Source organism: Echeneis naucrates, chromosome 21 (genome assembly GCF_900963305.1).
Source record: "Echeneis naucrates chromosome 21, fEcheNa1.1, whole genome shotgun sequence".
In the NCBI taxonomy this organism is placed as follows: domain Eukaryota; kingdom Metazoa; phylum Chordata; class Actinopteri; order Carangiformes; family Echeneidae; genus Echeneis; species Echeneis naucrates.
The window spans coordinates 11,520,402-11,535,317 of NC_042531.1; the positions used below are offsets into that span (position 1 = coordinate 11,520,402).

Sequence of the window (14,916 nt, forward strand, 5' to 3'; positions counted from 1 at the left end):
CCATTGTCATACAAGTTCGCCTCGGGTTCACTCTTAGTTAAAACTCATCTGGTCAATATCGAAAATTCTTTTCATTGTTTAGTAAAAAACAAATATTTTGAAATTCTGTTTCTTTCTGGATAAATTTAATCTAAACAAATCACAATTGAACCTGTTTCAAAGTTGGATGAGCATCAAGATGAGAGTAAATCTGTTCTGTTTTGTGGAATACCTGCTGTTTAAGGATAACACTGTCCTCAGAAGAATAAGTTCTGCTTATCATAGAGATCAGATAGAAATTTACTTTACGATTTAATGCTATGACGAGTCCTGAGGCAATCTAATACAAAGTGTGAAAAGCAGCTTTGACACCTCTCTTAGAGCTCATGCCACTCTATGGCACCATGAAGATGGGGCTCAGCTGGTTGTCTCTGAATGAGTAATTCTTTTTTAGGACAGCTGTTGATTTACCAGTTTTTTGTTGCACCCTGATGGGTTTTTGCATGTGTGTTTGTAGCTGCAGCGGTGGCGGGCTCAGCAGGAGGAGGTAGCTAGGCTGGAGGCAGCTATAGCTGCTCGAGAACAAGCGCAGGAAGAGGCGAGGTTAAAGAGGGAGCAGGAGAAGGAGGCTACCATCAGGTCACAGCAGAAAGAAAAGGTAATCTCATCCTCATTACACCGATTACACCCATCACAATATTTGCTTGGTAATTATAATTATGCTTATGAATATGTACAAGCTATAGGCTGCATTTAACTCATTTGCATGATAGCATTAATTTGACTTCAGGGTTTGTTTGTGCTACCAGGGAGAAAACAACTTAAAAAAAAAAAAACATACCATGCCAAAACTGTGTTTATTAAATACTTTATTGAATAAGAGATATTAAAGTAAATATTCTTTCAAGATGATAGATGGCCTTTTATCATGTGCTCACAAGATCCATATATTGTGGGCATAACTTATTAGTGTGTGCATTTAAAATTTATTTTTAGGGGGACTTTTTTTTTTTTTTTCAAATACTTCTTTGTCATGCAGCAAAACCATATTAAATGCTCAGAACAAGCTCAACCAAAAACCCAGGCAGCAAAGCTAACCCTAACCAGCTATATCTTAAAAGTGGGGAAAAGAGGCATAGATGGCAGAGGTTTTGATGGATGTGTATGGTTTGTTAAGAGAATAGCCTCAAAAGTTAATAAAGAGACTCAGGTGGATTATGGACACTGGACCCACCTTACTTATATATACATGCAGATTTCACAGTAAGGAACGGACTCATTAAAGGATTAAATGTAACAATGTCAGATTTGGTGCTTACGTATGCATATTGTAGACACATTTCAAGAACGTGCTCACATAAGATAAATAAAAACATATTATCAAGGAGCTACAGTAAAACTTTATCATCAACATTGCAAGAAGTATCTACATGATAAAAGCACACTAACTTTAGGTTGCTTACCATTTTCGGCTACACATTTCAAGTATTTAATTGTAGGCAGAGATAGAAGCATAAATTAGTTCAATTATCTGGCTATTTTGATCATTGAATTTAGTTACTGTCCTCATAGGTACAATTACACTAGTGTGTGTGTGTGTGTGTGTGTGTGAGAGAGAGAGTTTGTGTGTTCGACTGCTGAATTAACTCTCTCCTCAGGGGTCTGCTAGGGGAGCATGGGCGATCTGAGACGCTCTTTGATTAATGAGAGCATTTAGGCTGTATTGTATTCTATGTAATTTAGTACGATAGGCTGCCCGACATTGAAATATCATCTCATTCTCTCTATTTACACTTATCTGATTACCGCTCTGTCACAATCAATAAGACATGACGAGACTAAGAGTTTTGTGGAAGTCAAATTATTGGTAGCTTTTTGTTGTACTCTGTAACTCTTTGTCAATTGTTGTTTTTCCCTCAGGTCAGGCAGTTTTATTTAAAGCAGCAGAGGAGGAGGGAGGAGCTGGAGCAGAGAGATCAAGAGAGACTTGCTAATCTGAGGAGCATCATGGAAGAACAGGCAAGGAGAGATAAAAAGAGGTGAGTGTTGCACGGTGTGACCTTGAATTTTCAAGTGCTCATCCATAATTTCCCATTATCAAGCATAACATGACATGCTTTTAGCTTGTTCTTATTGGCTTACAACCATTTACACAAGTGTATTGCAGTTAAACCTGTACACATTTCTATTTTTTTATTAATTTATCCAATATCAAGCTTACCTTCTATAAGGTAACAGCTGTGTTGCAATTATTAGCAGGAATGTAGATCCCTCGATCTAGTAAACTGAAAATTAGTTTCCTAATTCAAGAGAGGTTGATCTAGAATGTGAAAGCAGTTGTATATATGTCATTTGCAGCTTTTTCTAATTGGAGAAAACAACCACAAAGACTGGAAGACTGGGGTTATGATGTTTGAAGGACGAGTCATGCAACTTTCTGGAAGTGCAATACTAAGCAGCTAGAAAATCTTTAAATGAAAGTCCGACCGCATTACTTCACTTCATCTTTAGTGACAGTTGGTATGACAGCCTTTTGTAATCTCTATGATTTATTTACACCACTGTGACCATTGATTGATCCATTCATCCATTTAATTAAATGAGACAGTTATTCATCTCCATTCTCTGAGAAAAACTTGCTGATATTTATGCTCTGCTTCACTGGAACAGTAGTTTACCAGTATTTTGGAGTAACTGATGGCTATAAGAGATGATTTACTCAGCTTGCTAGAAGTTGAACTCAGACTCCTCAGGGCATTTAAACCCATCGGGTATGTAAACTGTCCCGATGTTAAGGAAGCCAATCCCTGCCAGAGTCCGGGCGAGGGCAGGGTAGACCCTGATTGGGTCACCAGTCCATTGCAGGGCTGTTAAATAACTCTTGAAATCCAAATCTGGCCTTTTTAAAAAAGTCCTGTTTGATATATAGCATCAAACGGCAGCTTTTTTTTTTTTTTTTTTGGATGCTGGAATCTGAATCAATAGATAATAATGTTGACTGTGGCTGTGAGAATACACTCTTGCTGCAATGAGAGACGGAAAAAGTGAGAGAACAAATGAAGGGAAAGGAGCTGCATTCTGGCAGCTGTTTAAAACCCTCCTCAGCCCAGAGCCCTGCTGTATCAACAACATTAGGTAATGATGGTCATAGCATTGGCAAAGAAAGGGAGTGGTTGGGTCTAATGTCCACAACTTCTGTGATCCCTCTAGGGTGCAGTTCAGGGCAGATATGCTGCAGCAGCGCAGGGAGGAAAGGGAGATGCGGGAGATTGAGCATCAAAGAGAAGAAGAAGAGAAACAGACTCGTCTGGAAGCTCTCAGAAACCAGGTGGATCATTATTTACTCTTGAATCTCTCAGCCACTTTAGTTCACTTTTAGTTGAAATAACCCACAAGGGAAGACTGGGAATCACTCCCATCAGAGTCACCCTATGGCGGCCAACTGTGTTCCTGCAGTAAATAAAATGTCCTTTTTTTCGTTTGTGGTAGGTTTGTGTGGTCGCAGAGGCAGACCCAGTCAGGATGATGGCAGACACAGAGGCTTGGAGGAGTCGGCACTTGAATGTAAAAGAGTTTGAGCTCCAAAGGCCTCTCTATAGTATTAACACATACACAGACACACAGGTGAGGCAAGATAATGTCTACCCTCCTATAACCTTTAGCTCCTATTTGTGTGGTTAAAAGCACCCCAGCTGCATGATTATTGCCCCAAACTCCTTATCTATGGCTCAAATAGCATGAACCTGCAAGGCCTCTGTCTCCAGTTTCCTTGATTATATTCAGCTGATAAATATTGGTTCACTTGGTGCCAGACAGAGCAGCGGCCTCTGCAGTGGGAAACTGGTTGACTGATGCACTTGTGTACATAAGTCTGGTCTCGCGGCCACCAAGTTCATGGTTGCATTAACAAGTCTGTGTATATCTGTGCTGTTGTCAACTTTGAGAAGAGCTGGTTGGAATGTGGTTATTGTGTAACAAAGCCAGTGTCTAATGATTGTGAATCTGTGATAATCTTCTACCCTGCTAAAACCACGATGGATTAGGGATTAATCTTGCATTAAATGTTTAATAAGACAAAAAAGCAAACTATGCAAACCTAGCAGATTTGATCTAGTATGGAACAGTTGAAGACATTATTTATCCGTTACCTTTTTTTGTATGTTTGCTGTTGCTGTATGTGTGTATGTTCTTCTTATTTTCTGTTTTTTCGTCTGTTTGTTTTCCAGATTGTATCTGATCCACGGGTGCGGGCTGAGCAGGCATTGCGGGAGGCTGGTCTGCACCACAGCCAGTACGCCCAAGAGGTTCTGTCTGTTATCAAGCCACCCAAACCACCTCGGCGAGACACAAAATCCATACTTAAATTCTGAGCAAGGTCCAGTGTAGGTCATATTATATGACCATAAATATATATTACTGAACTGAAGGTGTAAGAATAGTAATGACAGTTCATGTGTTCAGCTGTACAGAGTAAAGTGCTACTGGTATTTGCAGTGGTGACCAACATGTGACAGTGTAATTACTATAATCTGCTTTTATTATCAGGTTTTATACTCTGCAGGACCTCACTAGAGTATCAGACAGCTTCTCGGAGGGGTGAGAAACGTATATACACATTTCCAACAGGGGATAATGTCCTCTCTCATCCACTGCCTGTTCAAAATGAGTTTATTACATTTAAGGAAAATCGCTAAAGTATATAATGAAACTGTATCAGAGGAGAACCCGTTAAAGCTTGGATCACTAGTAGACTCCAAACCTCCATTATTTTAGCATTTTAGCATTTTAGCTATTTACATTTATTTGATTTAAACATTCAAATGTGAATTTATCCACCAAGTATCCCCATGAGGAAATGGAATACTCTTTCTATCTTTTCTACCACAAGTGCTTTACAAACAAAAACAAATTTGTTCTCTAATCCCAGCGTGAAGCTGAAACAGACAAAAAAAAAAAACAAAACTTTGGACTTGTCTTGTTGGATTTTAAAATCAAATCAACATATTTAGTTCAGATGAGTACCATAGCAAAAATATATAGTAAGAAAGAAATCTACACATTTTAACTTTTTAAACAAGGATTTGTACATATTAACATGGAAGTGCAGTCTATATACATATGGTCATATAAGTCAAAGCTATATACAATGTTTTGGGGGTGCTGTGGTTTGGACTGGGCGTCTGGGTGTCTCAGACAATATATCCCAGTCGTTTCTTGATGAAGTGGGCTACCAAGACTTGAGGTCTGTGCTGATACTCCACCAGAACATCGTGAGGGGAAGTGATCTGATCGCCCTCAAAGCGGTTCAGCAATGTAACACAGATCACAGCAGCTGGAGGGGAAATAAATACATAAACAATTAGTATCAGTTTATGGCTTTTCTTCTAATATTGACCAAATTGTGTAACTCAGTAGCAAGAAAACACAAATCTCATATTGCATGTGTGTGGTCCACACTTTAAAACAAAGTCTTTGTACCTTTGAGACCACAGACTCGACACATAGCAGCAAGTACAGTGGACTCCATTTCAATATTTCTCACTCCAGCCTCATAAGCTTTCTTTAGATAATCACATTTTTCTTCATGAGAGAAGGAACAGAGAGCCCCGTCCAGTCGGCCTTGACCTAAAGAGACATAAAATGGGATCTGTCACTGCCTGAGCAGTGTGTGTGTGACCTACTGAGGCTCCGGTCTGTACTGGAAATGAATACCAAATATGACCACACAAAAACCTGAGCACAACACACTGTTTATACCTTCATAAAAGTCGTGGACACACATGGTGTGTCCAACCACTGCTGGGAAGTTTTGAAGTTCAGAGGAGCACTGCAGAAGCTCATTGGCCACTCCCTCATCCAGCTCAGTACTCCTGCTGATAACTTTACCCAGAATTGCTTGCTCAAACTGCGGGCGGAAGGAGTAGTCCACTGCTTTATCTGTGATCACCACAGTCCCAGGAGCCAGACCTAGAGACAACAGGGGGTCAACGTTTTTCTACAGGCTACACGTTACATCCTTTCACCCTGAAAGGTAGATCTGTAATCTCTCACAGATAAAACAATGTTCTTACCGACTCCACCAGATGTTCCGAGGCGAAGAAGGACCACATCATGACACTGTGCATGGTGCAGCAGTTTGATCAGCTCATGCAGCATGATGGAGATGGAAGGGGCCCCCATGCCGTGCTGTAACACGTACGGGATATTTTTAAACCCATCAAATAATTATTACTTGAAGCAGTCAATTATTATTTCAGGCACTTGTGATTAGAACTATGCTATACAACGTGGGTGCTTGTCATCCTCTGTAGAACCCGGTGATGGAACACTTACACTTACTGACAGCACTGGTCCCACTTTATACATGCAGTAGCGATCGGTTCCCTCACAGATATTTTTGATTTCCTCCGGACTTCCAGGTAGTTTCAACTCCTGGTGGATGAACTGGGCGAACGCTTTCATGCGAATTCCACTGCCACCAACACACACAAACTATGGAAAGCCCAGAAAGAGAGAAGAATTTAGCTTCATAACCTTAGGAGTTCGAAATCAAAATAGCTTTTTTTATCTGGCTTTACTTCACCAACCTTTATATCTCCAAACATTTCTGGAAGGTTATGAGTCTTAGTGCTCAAACTGAAGTGGTAGAGAATATCCTCTTCCATGGTGACTAAGTACGGATTTTTTGGTTGAACACTTGGTCTAAAAACAAGCAAGTGGTGCATATGAATCTAAAGACAGAATGATTCTGTGAATCTAAAAGATGAGCAAAGTGTCGGCTATTCATTTTATATCAAACATGCTGATGTTTGTTAAAAAACAAAACAAAAAGAAGAGTCAATAGTTTAGTTGAGGTTTCCAAATACTTACTCGTTATAATCATTGTGGTTTCTTCCCATGTGATTACGTAAAATCTGTGCCATGATTGCAGGACTGAAGTAAAAATACAATTTTAAAAGGTCCTCAAAGTTCCTCAAATGCAAAATCTTGTTGCTGTCTGTAGTTGTTACTCAGATAAGAGTCATGTCTGGCTGCAGAGCTGATATAGTGTTGACCTCTGACCTTGTCACTGATTGGTTCTCCAAAGAGGTGTACCATCTGTCCTCATGCTCACAAAAACAAAACAGAAAAAAAGTGACAAACATGTAGCTACTTGAAATACATGGGAAACGATTGGCTCATGTTCCCTAAAAACAAAACCACATGAAGGTACCAATGTGACGTGAAATCCTGTTATGACTGGACTTTACAAAACCTGGAACTTGTGTTGTAATGCTTACCAATAGGGAGCTAATGAATAACTTCTTTCAAGTCTGGCTGGAACAAAATTACAAAATCCTCAGTGACAGTTGAAAAAGTTGCTTACAGGTATTAACAAACAGTAAAAATGAGCAGGAAATTGGAAATAAAAAAATATATTGCAGCAAATCATCACTATACGATGTTAATGCATGCTATTGAATACAAGGATAAGGACACTGACTGACTGACAAGAGAAGTAGGTGATGGAAGAAGAGAGACACAAGTGGAGAGATGCTTAATATAAGATTGAGTGTCCAGAGTGTTGAAAAGGCAACAGACGAGTGGTGGAAAACTGTTAGAGCATTGTGTATTCAGACTAAACCAGTGTGGTACTCCAAAGGGATGGATTCTGAGAGCAAAACAATCCATCATTATCTGTTACTATAACCACGTTATCTTTAGAAGAGGCGGCAGTGTTACAGTACAAAGATATGCAGGACCAGTGTAGTCATGGTACTGACAGACAATGAAGCGGTCGGTATGGTTTCCAATATTATTCTGAGCACAAAGGAGTGACCCCTGCTGCAGCATCTGTGGACGGAGTGTGACTGGAACAAAGAAAGGTTTGGATGACGTCCTTTGGGGGGGGTTGAGTTTTCTCCAGTGTTTGTCACGGCTTACTCTGATTGTCCCAGGTCCTAACTCTGATCACACCTGCAGGGGGCCTCTGGGACAGCCAGTCGGGTCAAACCGACAGAAAAGAAAATCTGTTTTGCAGTTCCCAGAGCTGGGCCGATAAGACGGAGTGAAACAGTTGAAAAAAGCAGCACCTACCAGGCTTGGCACGACTTCAACCTCCTGACTGCTGGGATGCTCCAGCCATCATCTCCAGCCCACCCATTCTAACTTGATGGTCAACAATTACCAGTTACCCTTGACGTAATTCCTCTCTGCCGTAGACAACCTTCTGGAAAAGGAAGAGCATGGTCATGTGGACCATCCGCTGCCCCCATGTCCACATCTGAGGCAACAACCATGGTGATGGACAGATGTTTGGGGCCTGGCAGGGGCTGGTAAATGGAGAAGAACCAGTCAACAGTAGCACGAGCATTAGCCTCTTAGTCCAGGTAGGCCCTTTCCTGTGGAGATTGCATGTTCTCTGTGCGCTGGTACTCCTGCTTCCTCCCACAGTCCAAAGACATGGACGTTAGTCAGATTTGGTGGCTACAATAATTGCCCGTCTGTGTGAGCATCAGAGTAAATGGTTGTTTGTCTCTGCATGTCTCTATATGCTGGCCCTGTAATGGACTGGCAACCTGTCCGGTGTATATCCTGCACTCACCCAGAATCAGCTGGGACTGGCTCCAACTTCCTCACGACCCTGCAAAGATAAGGGGTAAAGATAATGGATCGATTGTAAATTCTCCAGATGCACTAATTAAGAGCTGTTTAGCATATCTAATACCATTCACTAGAGACTGGAAGACTGCTGAGCAATTACTATTATTGGGGCATGTCTAAAAACCTCCATTATAATGGCCATTAGGGGTGTGGAAGGTCTTTCAATAATTCTCTCATTAATGCAAACTAATTGTTTCAATTTGTGAGCTCATACTGAGAGAGCAAGATTGGTTTTTGCATCAGTTCAAAGGTGAAAGAGAAGAGGGGAATGCAGTGCTAGTGTTCGATTGCAACATCGTTGGTACTGAAGCAGACGCCTGTCTTCCCAAAATCCAGCACCATGCAAGACGCAGCATTTAGGGAACCCTTGACGTAACGATCAATGATTCAGCTTTGGATCGTGTCAATCATAAAACAGACGCTCTGTTCTTTCTATATTTACGTGGCTTTGTGACATGGATGACGTATAATAGGCACGTCGCTCTAAGTGTTATATCAAGGAATTGGGGGATGCCATTTTCTCCTTCCCTTTTGTGAAGGGGGGCACAGTGTGTCGTGTGCTGAAGGAGATAAGATGAAGCATCAAAGCTCCTTCCCGCATCTTTTAGATTATTCAGCCTCTTCTAAATACCCCCTCCTAACCACAAAAATATACTGCAAAGAGGATTTAAATCTTAAAGATAACATGGGAATAAAATCCAAGTAGAAAGACCTGATCCATCAAAATAACATACGGGGAAGCTTAAACACGCTTTACATAGATGCTCTGTTGTTTCTACAGTTGTGTTAGACTGCTGCGGTAAAATTATGGTGTGTTGCTTTAATCGGGGCTGCTACTTACTTTTAGAAAATGGTTTTCCAAACGTCTGCCCATCTGGTCTACCCATGTACACATTGTTTCCCAAAAGTGCAACCTCTGACTTTGACAAGCCAAAATAATGGCACGTTGACACACATTTGAACTTACAGAAATGCTGCTCAGTCAGCAAATTTTGGCTGGAAAGATTAACTAAACCAAACAAACTGTATTACTTTTATCGTCCAAGGAACTGGAAAATTGCAGTAATTAAAACACACCTCTGGATCTCAGAAACAAATACGGTGGCATCAATAACACACTAAAGTGCATTCATTGGTATAATGTTAGTGTTAATCAAGTCTATGTCTGTACAATCTCATTTTGAGTCATTTTTATTCATCAAAACTGCCTTTAGCAGTAACATTAACAGGACACAGCAAAAAACTCAAGAGATGAGTTCATTGATTCCTTCCATACTTAAAATGCACTTAATGAGGTTACTGTAATAGACACAATAAATACAAGGTCCGAGCCTTAATTCTGCAAAGCACTTTCACACTTCAGTTATCCATCTTGTGAGACAACACAATTAAAATTAAGTAAAATGTTAAGCATGAAGGGATGAAGAAATAATTGTAGTCAGAGAGGATGAGAAATATTCTTGTTGGAAGCATCTGAATTTTCCACATACTGGCAGTCTTCTAATCTGTTGACATGGAAATAAATACATGCAGATGAATCTTTTACCCAATCACTGTCAGGTAATAATAATGCTAACTAAAAATCTCTCTGTTATGAATCATGAATCCTCAATTGCTTCTACGCTAAAGTTTCACATCTCAAATTTTGTGACTATTTTACCATGTACTATATTAACAGAGTGAGTCATAAAATCATAAGTACACTGCTCAAATGCTTTGCTTCATTTCCTTCAATCTTGAGACCACAATAAAAAAGCAATAAAGCTAATTAATAATGGGGACCAGGATGATGTTGAATTAAATTGTGCCACTTACGTTACAGTACACTTTAGTTGGCTATTGGTTTGTTGCCTTCTGCATAGCCAAAGCTTAACAGCTTAGACATGTCGATAGGAGCTGGTCTCTTGTCAAACACTCTGTCAGAACATGTAATGAAAAAGGTTGAATTTTAAAGAAATTCAAACCAAACATACAAATCTAAATAAAAAATGTTGCCATTCTGTTTTGACAAAACCAAAGAGATTCCAATTGTTTAAGTTTAAACTAAACTAAATCTAATATTGACTCTAATATTGACTATCATTTTAACACTGTTTCCCACAACAAACTCTGGTTACTCATTACAAATGTCTTCTTCAAACGAAGAACATGGAGTCATCAGCTGGTGTTTACATTGGAATGTGTTCTCATACTTAGCATTATACACAAAAAACAGACAGACAGACCAGCGGACCAGCTGTGAGCCAAAGCAAACACACAGGTGAATGTCCAGACTTCGCCACAAGTCATTGCTCTGCGTGCTCTTTGGCCTGCGCCTATCTAAACTTCTGATTAGTCAAGACAACACGGGGAAATATTGTCTAAAACACCCAAACTTTGAAATAGGATCAGCCATATTTAATATTCTGTAATGCAAATAAGTACTGACTTACACTGATAACCATTATGTATTTGATTAGTATAATCACATAGCTGCTTTGAAGGAAATGGCTGATGTGGGCTTGTCTGGAAATATTTGCTGCTTTATCTTATGTTTGTTCTGGCAGTTGTAAAAAGTAGCTCCGGCAACAGCCACACAACAATAGCACCATCTTGTGACCAGATGAACTTACAGCCTTTTGAATTTGCTGGTCTCATGATTTTGGTTGGTTGACTTCTCCATCTGGTCGCAGAACACATTGTTGTTGCGTAGCAAAAAAAAAGGAAATGGGAGCAGCGGTTAGTCGTTTTATGAATTTCATTAGATTAAGATTATATAGACAGTACAGGCCAAAAGTTTGGACACACCTTCTCATTCAAATGAATAGGAAAGTGTGTCCAAATTTTTGGCCTGTGCTGTGTGCGTATTTATTTATTTTTTTAATAGTAACAACTGAATGAGGTACATAACAGTAAGGCTGGTGCTGGGGTCATGACAAAGTGCCCGAGTTAGAATCTATTCGAACTACTTTCTAAATGATTTGGCATTTCTTTGTTTACCTTTGTTTTATTGTTGCTGTCATCCCTCTCCCAGGATGACATATTGTCATTCCCAAAGGGGGCTTCAGGTGGCTGAAAAGCTCCATGGTTTTTCTTGTCTTCACTGTTAATGAGGTAGTTGGGGAAAAAAATACAGGCATATGAAATCTGTTCCTCAGTGGATGATAGTTGAAATATACAATGAAAAATAAATAGTAACAACAGTAGCTGAGTGTTACTCTTTATATTGTTCTGTTTATTGTGCAGTCGGCTGATACTGGCAGAGTATATTCTGAATATATATTCTAAGTATGAAGGAACTCCATGTCAGAGTGCAGGCACCTGGGATTGCTGTTGTCCCCTGATGCCGTGCAGAACCAGTCTGGAGGTTTGTATGCATTTTGGTTTGCAGCAACAGTTTCCTCATGCCACAATAGTCCTGTTAAACAAACAGCAAAGAGGAGGGAAAAAATAAGGAGGGCAAAAAAATATCAGGTGTCTGTATGAATAAGGCTTCAGGGTGGTTGTACCCTTATGGCCTCCTTGTTTTGCAAGCTTGACATAGTCAGAGTCACTTTCCAGGACTCCTGCTCTTCGGCCGCGGACTTTATCTGCTGGAGGAGAGCTGATGGTGGGGGACAGTCCCGGAATCTGGGAGAGATGGCCATTTACAGCGATGTACCCTGTTTTCACCCCTGTTAAAACACACACACACACACACACACACACACACACACAGGTAAAAAAAAAACAAAAAAACAAACCCAGAATGATTCCTAATGATGGCTGATTTGAATTTCACCCAGCACCTCTCCATCCACCCTCGCCCTCTTGCTCCAGGATGGGAGCCTCCACAGGCACTAAACTAGGACACTAAGAGCGGGTGTACTTGCCAGATTTGGTCGGTTGGTGGTCGGTACTGGTGACTCCAGCTCTGATGGGAACGTAAACAAAAACCAGCACACCGTCATAAACTGGCGTGCAGGCTAACATCGGTTAGCTAACATACACCCCCAGTCTGAGTACAGTCCTGAGCTAACTCACTGATATCTTACTGACTTAGAATACCGTCCTGAGCTAACTCACTGATATCTTACTGACTTAGAATACCGTCCTGAGCTAACTCACTGATATCTTACTGACTTAGAATACCGTCCTGAGCTAACTCACTGATATCTTACTGACTTAGAATACCGTCCTGAGCTAACTCACTGATATCTTACTGACTTAGAATACCGTCCTGAGCTAACTCACTGATATCTTACTGACTTAGAATACCGTCCTGAGCTAACTCACTGATATCTTACTGACTTACAACACCGTCCTGAGCTAACTCACTGATATCTTACTGACTTAGAACACCGTCCTGAGCTAACTCACTGATATCTTACTGACTTAGAACACCGTCCTGAGCTAACTCACTGATATCTTACTGACTTAGAATACCGTCCTGAGCTAACTCACTGATATCTTACTTACTGTGAAAACATTTCGGTAGGAGAGTTCAAATCTTCACAGACTGTTTGGAAAGTCTGCCCCGCGTTGCTATGGGAACGGTGTGTCGGGAGTTAGTCCGACCTGCAGCTGCTGCTCCGCTAACCAGTCCGACAGACAGACAGACAGACAGACAGACAGGTAGGTAGATAGATCGGGTAGGTTTGTATGTACGAAAAAAAAAATGCAGTGACGGAGAACTTGTTTGCTTATTTGTTTTTGTTTTTAAATATCCACATTAGTTTGAAACACTAAAGCAGCACATATGCTGTTTGACATCTCATCTTATGCAGGAAGAGTGAATTTGAATTCATATTATAATACAGTGGACAGTACTGATGTCCGTGTCTCATAGTTTCCTAAAGCAGTTCCATGAAATCAGTTTACACATTACAAAAGCCAGCCACAATAGTACAGGGAAGTCTTCTTCTGCTTGTTAGTTTAGTTTAGTTTAGTTTTATTTTGTTTCTGTGATGAAAACTCAATTTTAACGAAAGAGGAAGATTTAGGAACTGTGGCACGTTGAAGCAAAACAATAGATTTTCAGTACATAAATGGCCCGACTATTCATTTATTTTTATGGTGACGTGCAAGTAGTTTCCTGTGTATAAGATTAAATGAAATTGCAATATAATGCAATAAATGCAATAAAATATTGGCATACTGCTATACAAAACATGCTGTGGAGTAAAAAGTACACTTCCTTCAAATGAAATAGCACAAATTTGACTTTGTGTTTTAGTTTGAATGATAAAAGATGCACTACCCGTCAAATGTTTGGACACATTTTCTCCTTCAAATGAATAGGAAAGTGTGTCCATACTTTTGACTGATAGTGTATGTGTAATGTGGTGGCGTTCAGTAATGTTTAATAAATCACATACATTGTACACACAAGGTGGATCTCTGGAAGTGATAGAGCACTGTGGAATGAGACTTTTTCTTTTCTTGCAAATGTACCATTAGAGCAATATGACCAGGGTTAGTTTTATTACAAATAAATCACAATGTGCTCTCTGTGGTACTATGGTCTGTCTGGTCTTCATTTCTTTTTAGAAGTATTTTGTCAGTGATGGACTATTCAATATGAGTTTTTGGAATAGAAAACTATCCATTTACTGGGTTTTTTTGTTTTTTCATCCACACTAAGCAAAATATCCTTACACTTACTACTATTCTGGTGTTAATAATTAACGCTCCATAAAATGCCAATGCAGTGAAAACACATTTTAAAGTTACTTCAATTTTTTTTTTAGCTCACAGAATATATTTGTTACTAAATATTCCAATCATTTTTACAGTTTGAAATATGCCTAAAACCTTGAACTCATCCCCAGAACATGCGCAAAACTAAATAAACCAGCAATGGTTCTTCTTTTCTAACATGTCAAACTAACTGGGCAGAATGAGTCTGTGACAGGAAGTGTGCACGTTTGCTTGAGCTAAAACCACAGTTTATGGCAGGAAGAAAAATAAAGGGGGAGGGGGCAGTTGATAGCAAATTGGGTACACAATGGGTACATTGGGTTTTTCAGTATTTTCTATCTTTAAAAAGAAAAAACAAAGGTTATAGATACATTTACATCCTAAATACTACCAAGTCAGATACCACACAGAAGTACTGCCATAGGTTTGCTTAGTTCTATTATCACTTCATTATTCCACCACCTTTCAGAGAGAAACACTGTTAGCTGCTCCTCACATATTTTTGATGAAAAACATCCAATAAGCTTTTAACATAAGATGGATTTTATAGGCGACGCTGTATAGCATGACTGTCTGCAATCTCATACACTCAATGCTCAGATACTTAAGAACAGTTAGCTCAAGTGGTGGAAAAAT

The 14,916-nt window shown here is 39.8% G+C and overlaps 3 protein-coding genes across 3 annotated transcripts in view; 1 reads left to right on the top strand and 2 right to left on the bottom strand.

Annotated features, from left to right (window-relative positions):
• LOC115035282 (coiled-coil domain-containing protein 148-like) overlaps positions 1-4,545 on the top strand; it is a 25,169-nt gene extending 20,624 nt beyond the window's left edge. The window contains exons 11-15 of the mRNA XM_029493044.1: positions 497-637; positions 1,900-2,018; positions 3,190-3,307; positions 3,469-3,603; positions 4,206-4,545. Of these exons, the coding sequence (XP_029348904.1) occupies positions 497-637; positions 1,900-2,018; positions 3,190-3,307; positions 3,469-3,603; positions 4,206-4,349 (657 nt within the window). The 3' untranslated portion in view covers positions 4,350-4,545. The remainder of the gene's footprint in view (positions 1-496; positions 638-1,899; positions 2,019-3,189; positions 3,308-3,468; positions 3,604-4,205) is intronic.
• Positions 4,428-8,602, bottom strand: upp2 (uridine phosphorylase 2). Its single transcript, XM_029493045.1, has 8 exons — positions 8,564-8,602; positions 6,850-8,291; positions 6,567-6,681; positions 6,313-6,471; positions 6,051-6,165; positions 5,737-5,946; positions 5,458-5,604; positions 4,428-5,311 (listed from the first exon to the last, which is right to left on the bottom strand). The coding sequence occupies exons 2-8, from the start codon at positions 6,900-6,902 to the stop codon at positions 5,169-5,171; spliced, it is 942 nt and encodes a 313-aa protein (XP_029348905.1). The 5' UTR covers positions 6,903-8,291; positions 8,564-8,602; the 3' UTR covers positions 4,428-5,168.
• Positions 8,603-9,572: 970 nt separating this feature from the next.
• Positions 9,573-13,175, bottom strand: LOC115035284 (uncharacterized protein C7orf57 homolog). Its single transcript, XM_029493046.1, has 8 exons — positions 13,060-13,175; positions 12,474-12,514; positions 12,111-12,275; positions 11,923-12,019; positions 11,602-11,704; positions 11,235-11,284; positions 10,438-10,538; positions 9,573-10,127 (listed from the first exon to the last, which is right to left on the bottom strand). Exons 1-7 carry the CDS (start codon positions 13,068-13,070, stop codon positions 10,451-10,453), a joined length of 555 nt encoding a protein of 184 aa, XP_029348906.1. The 5' UTR covers positions 13,071-13,175; the 3' UTR covers positions 9,573-10,127; positions 10,438-10,450.
• Between the last annotated feature and the right edge of the window lie 1,741 nt (positions 13,176-14,916).

Bases quoted from the DNA above. Each gene is read 5' to 3' on its own strand.
- LOC115035284 (XM_029493046.1), bottom strand. The intron at 12,276-12,473 runs GCAAGTACACCC...GTGTTTTAACAG, and splicing joins CCACCAACCGACCAAATCTG to GGGTGAAAACAGGGTACATC. The intron at 12,020-12,110 runs GTACAACCACCC...TTTGTTTAACAG, and splicing joins AAAACAAGGAGGCCATAAGG to GACTATTGTGGCATGAGGAA.
- upp2 (XM_029493045.1), bottom strand. From the start codon at position 6,902: ATGGCACAGATTTTACGTAATCACATGGGAAGAAACCACAATGATTAT. The intron at 6,166-6,312 runs GTAAGTGTTCCA...TACGTGTTACAG, and splicing joins GACCAGTGCTGTCAGTAAGT to CACGGCATGGGGGCCCCTTC. The intron at 5,312-5,457 runs GTACAAAGACTT...TTTCCCCTCCAG, and splicing joins TCGAGTCTGTGGTCTCAAAG to CTGCTGTGATCTGTGTTACA.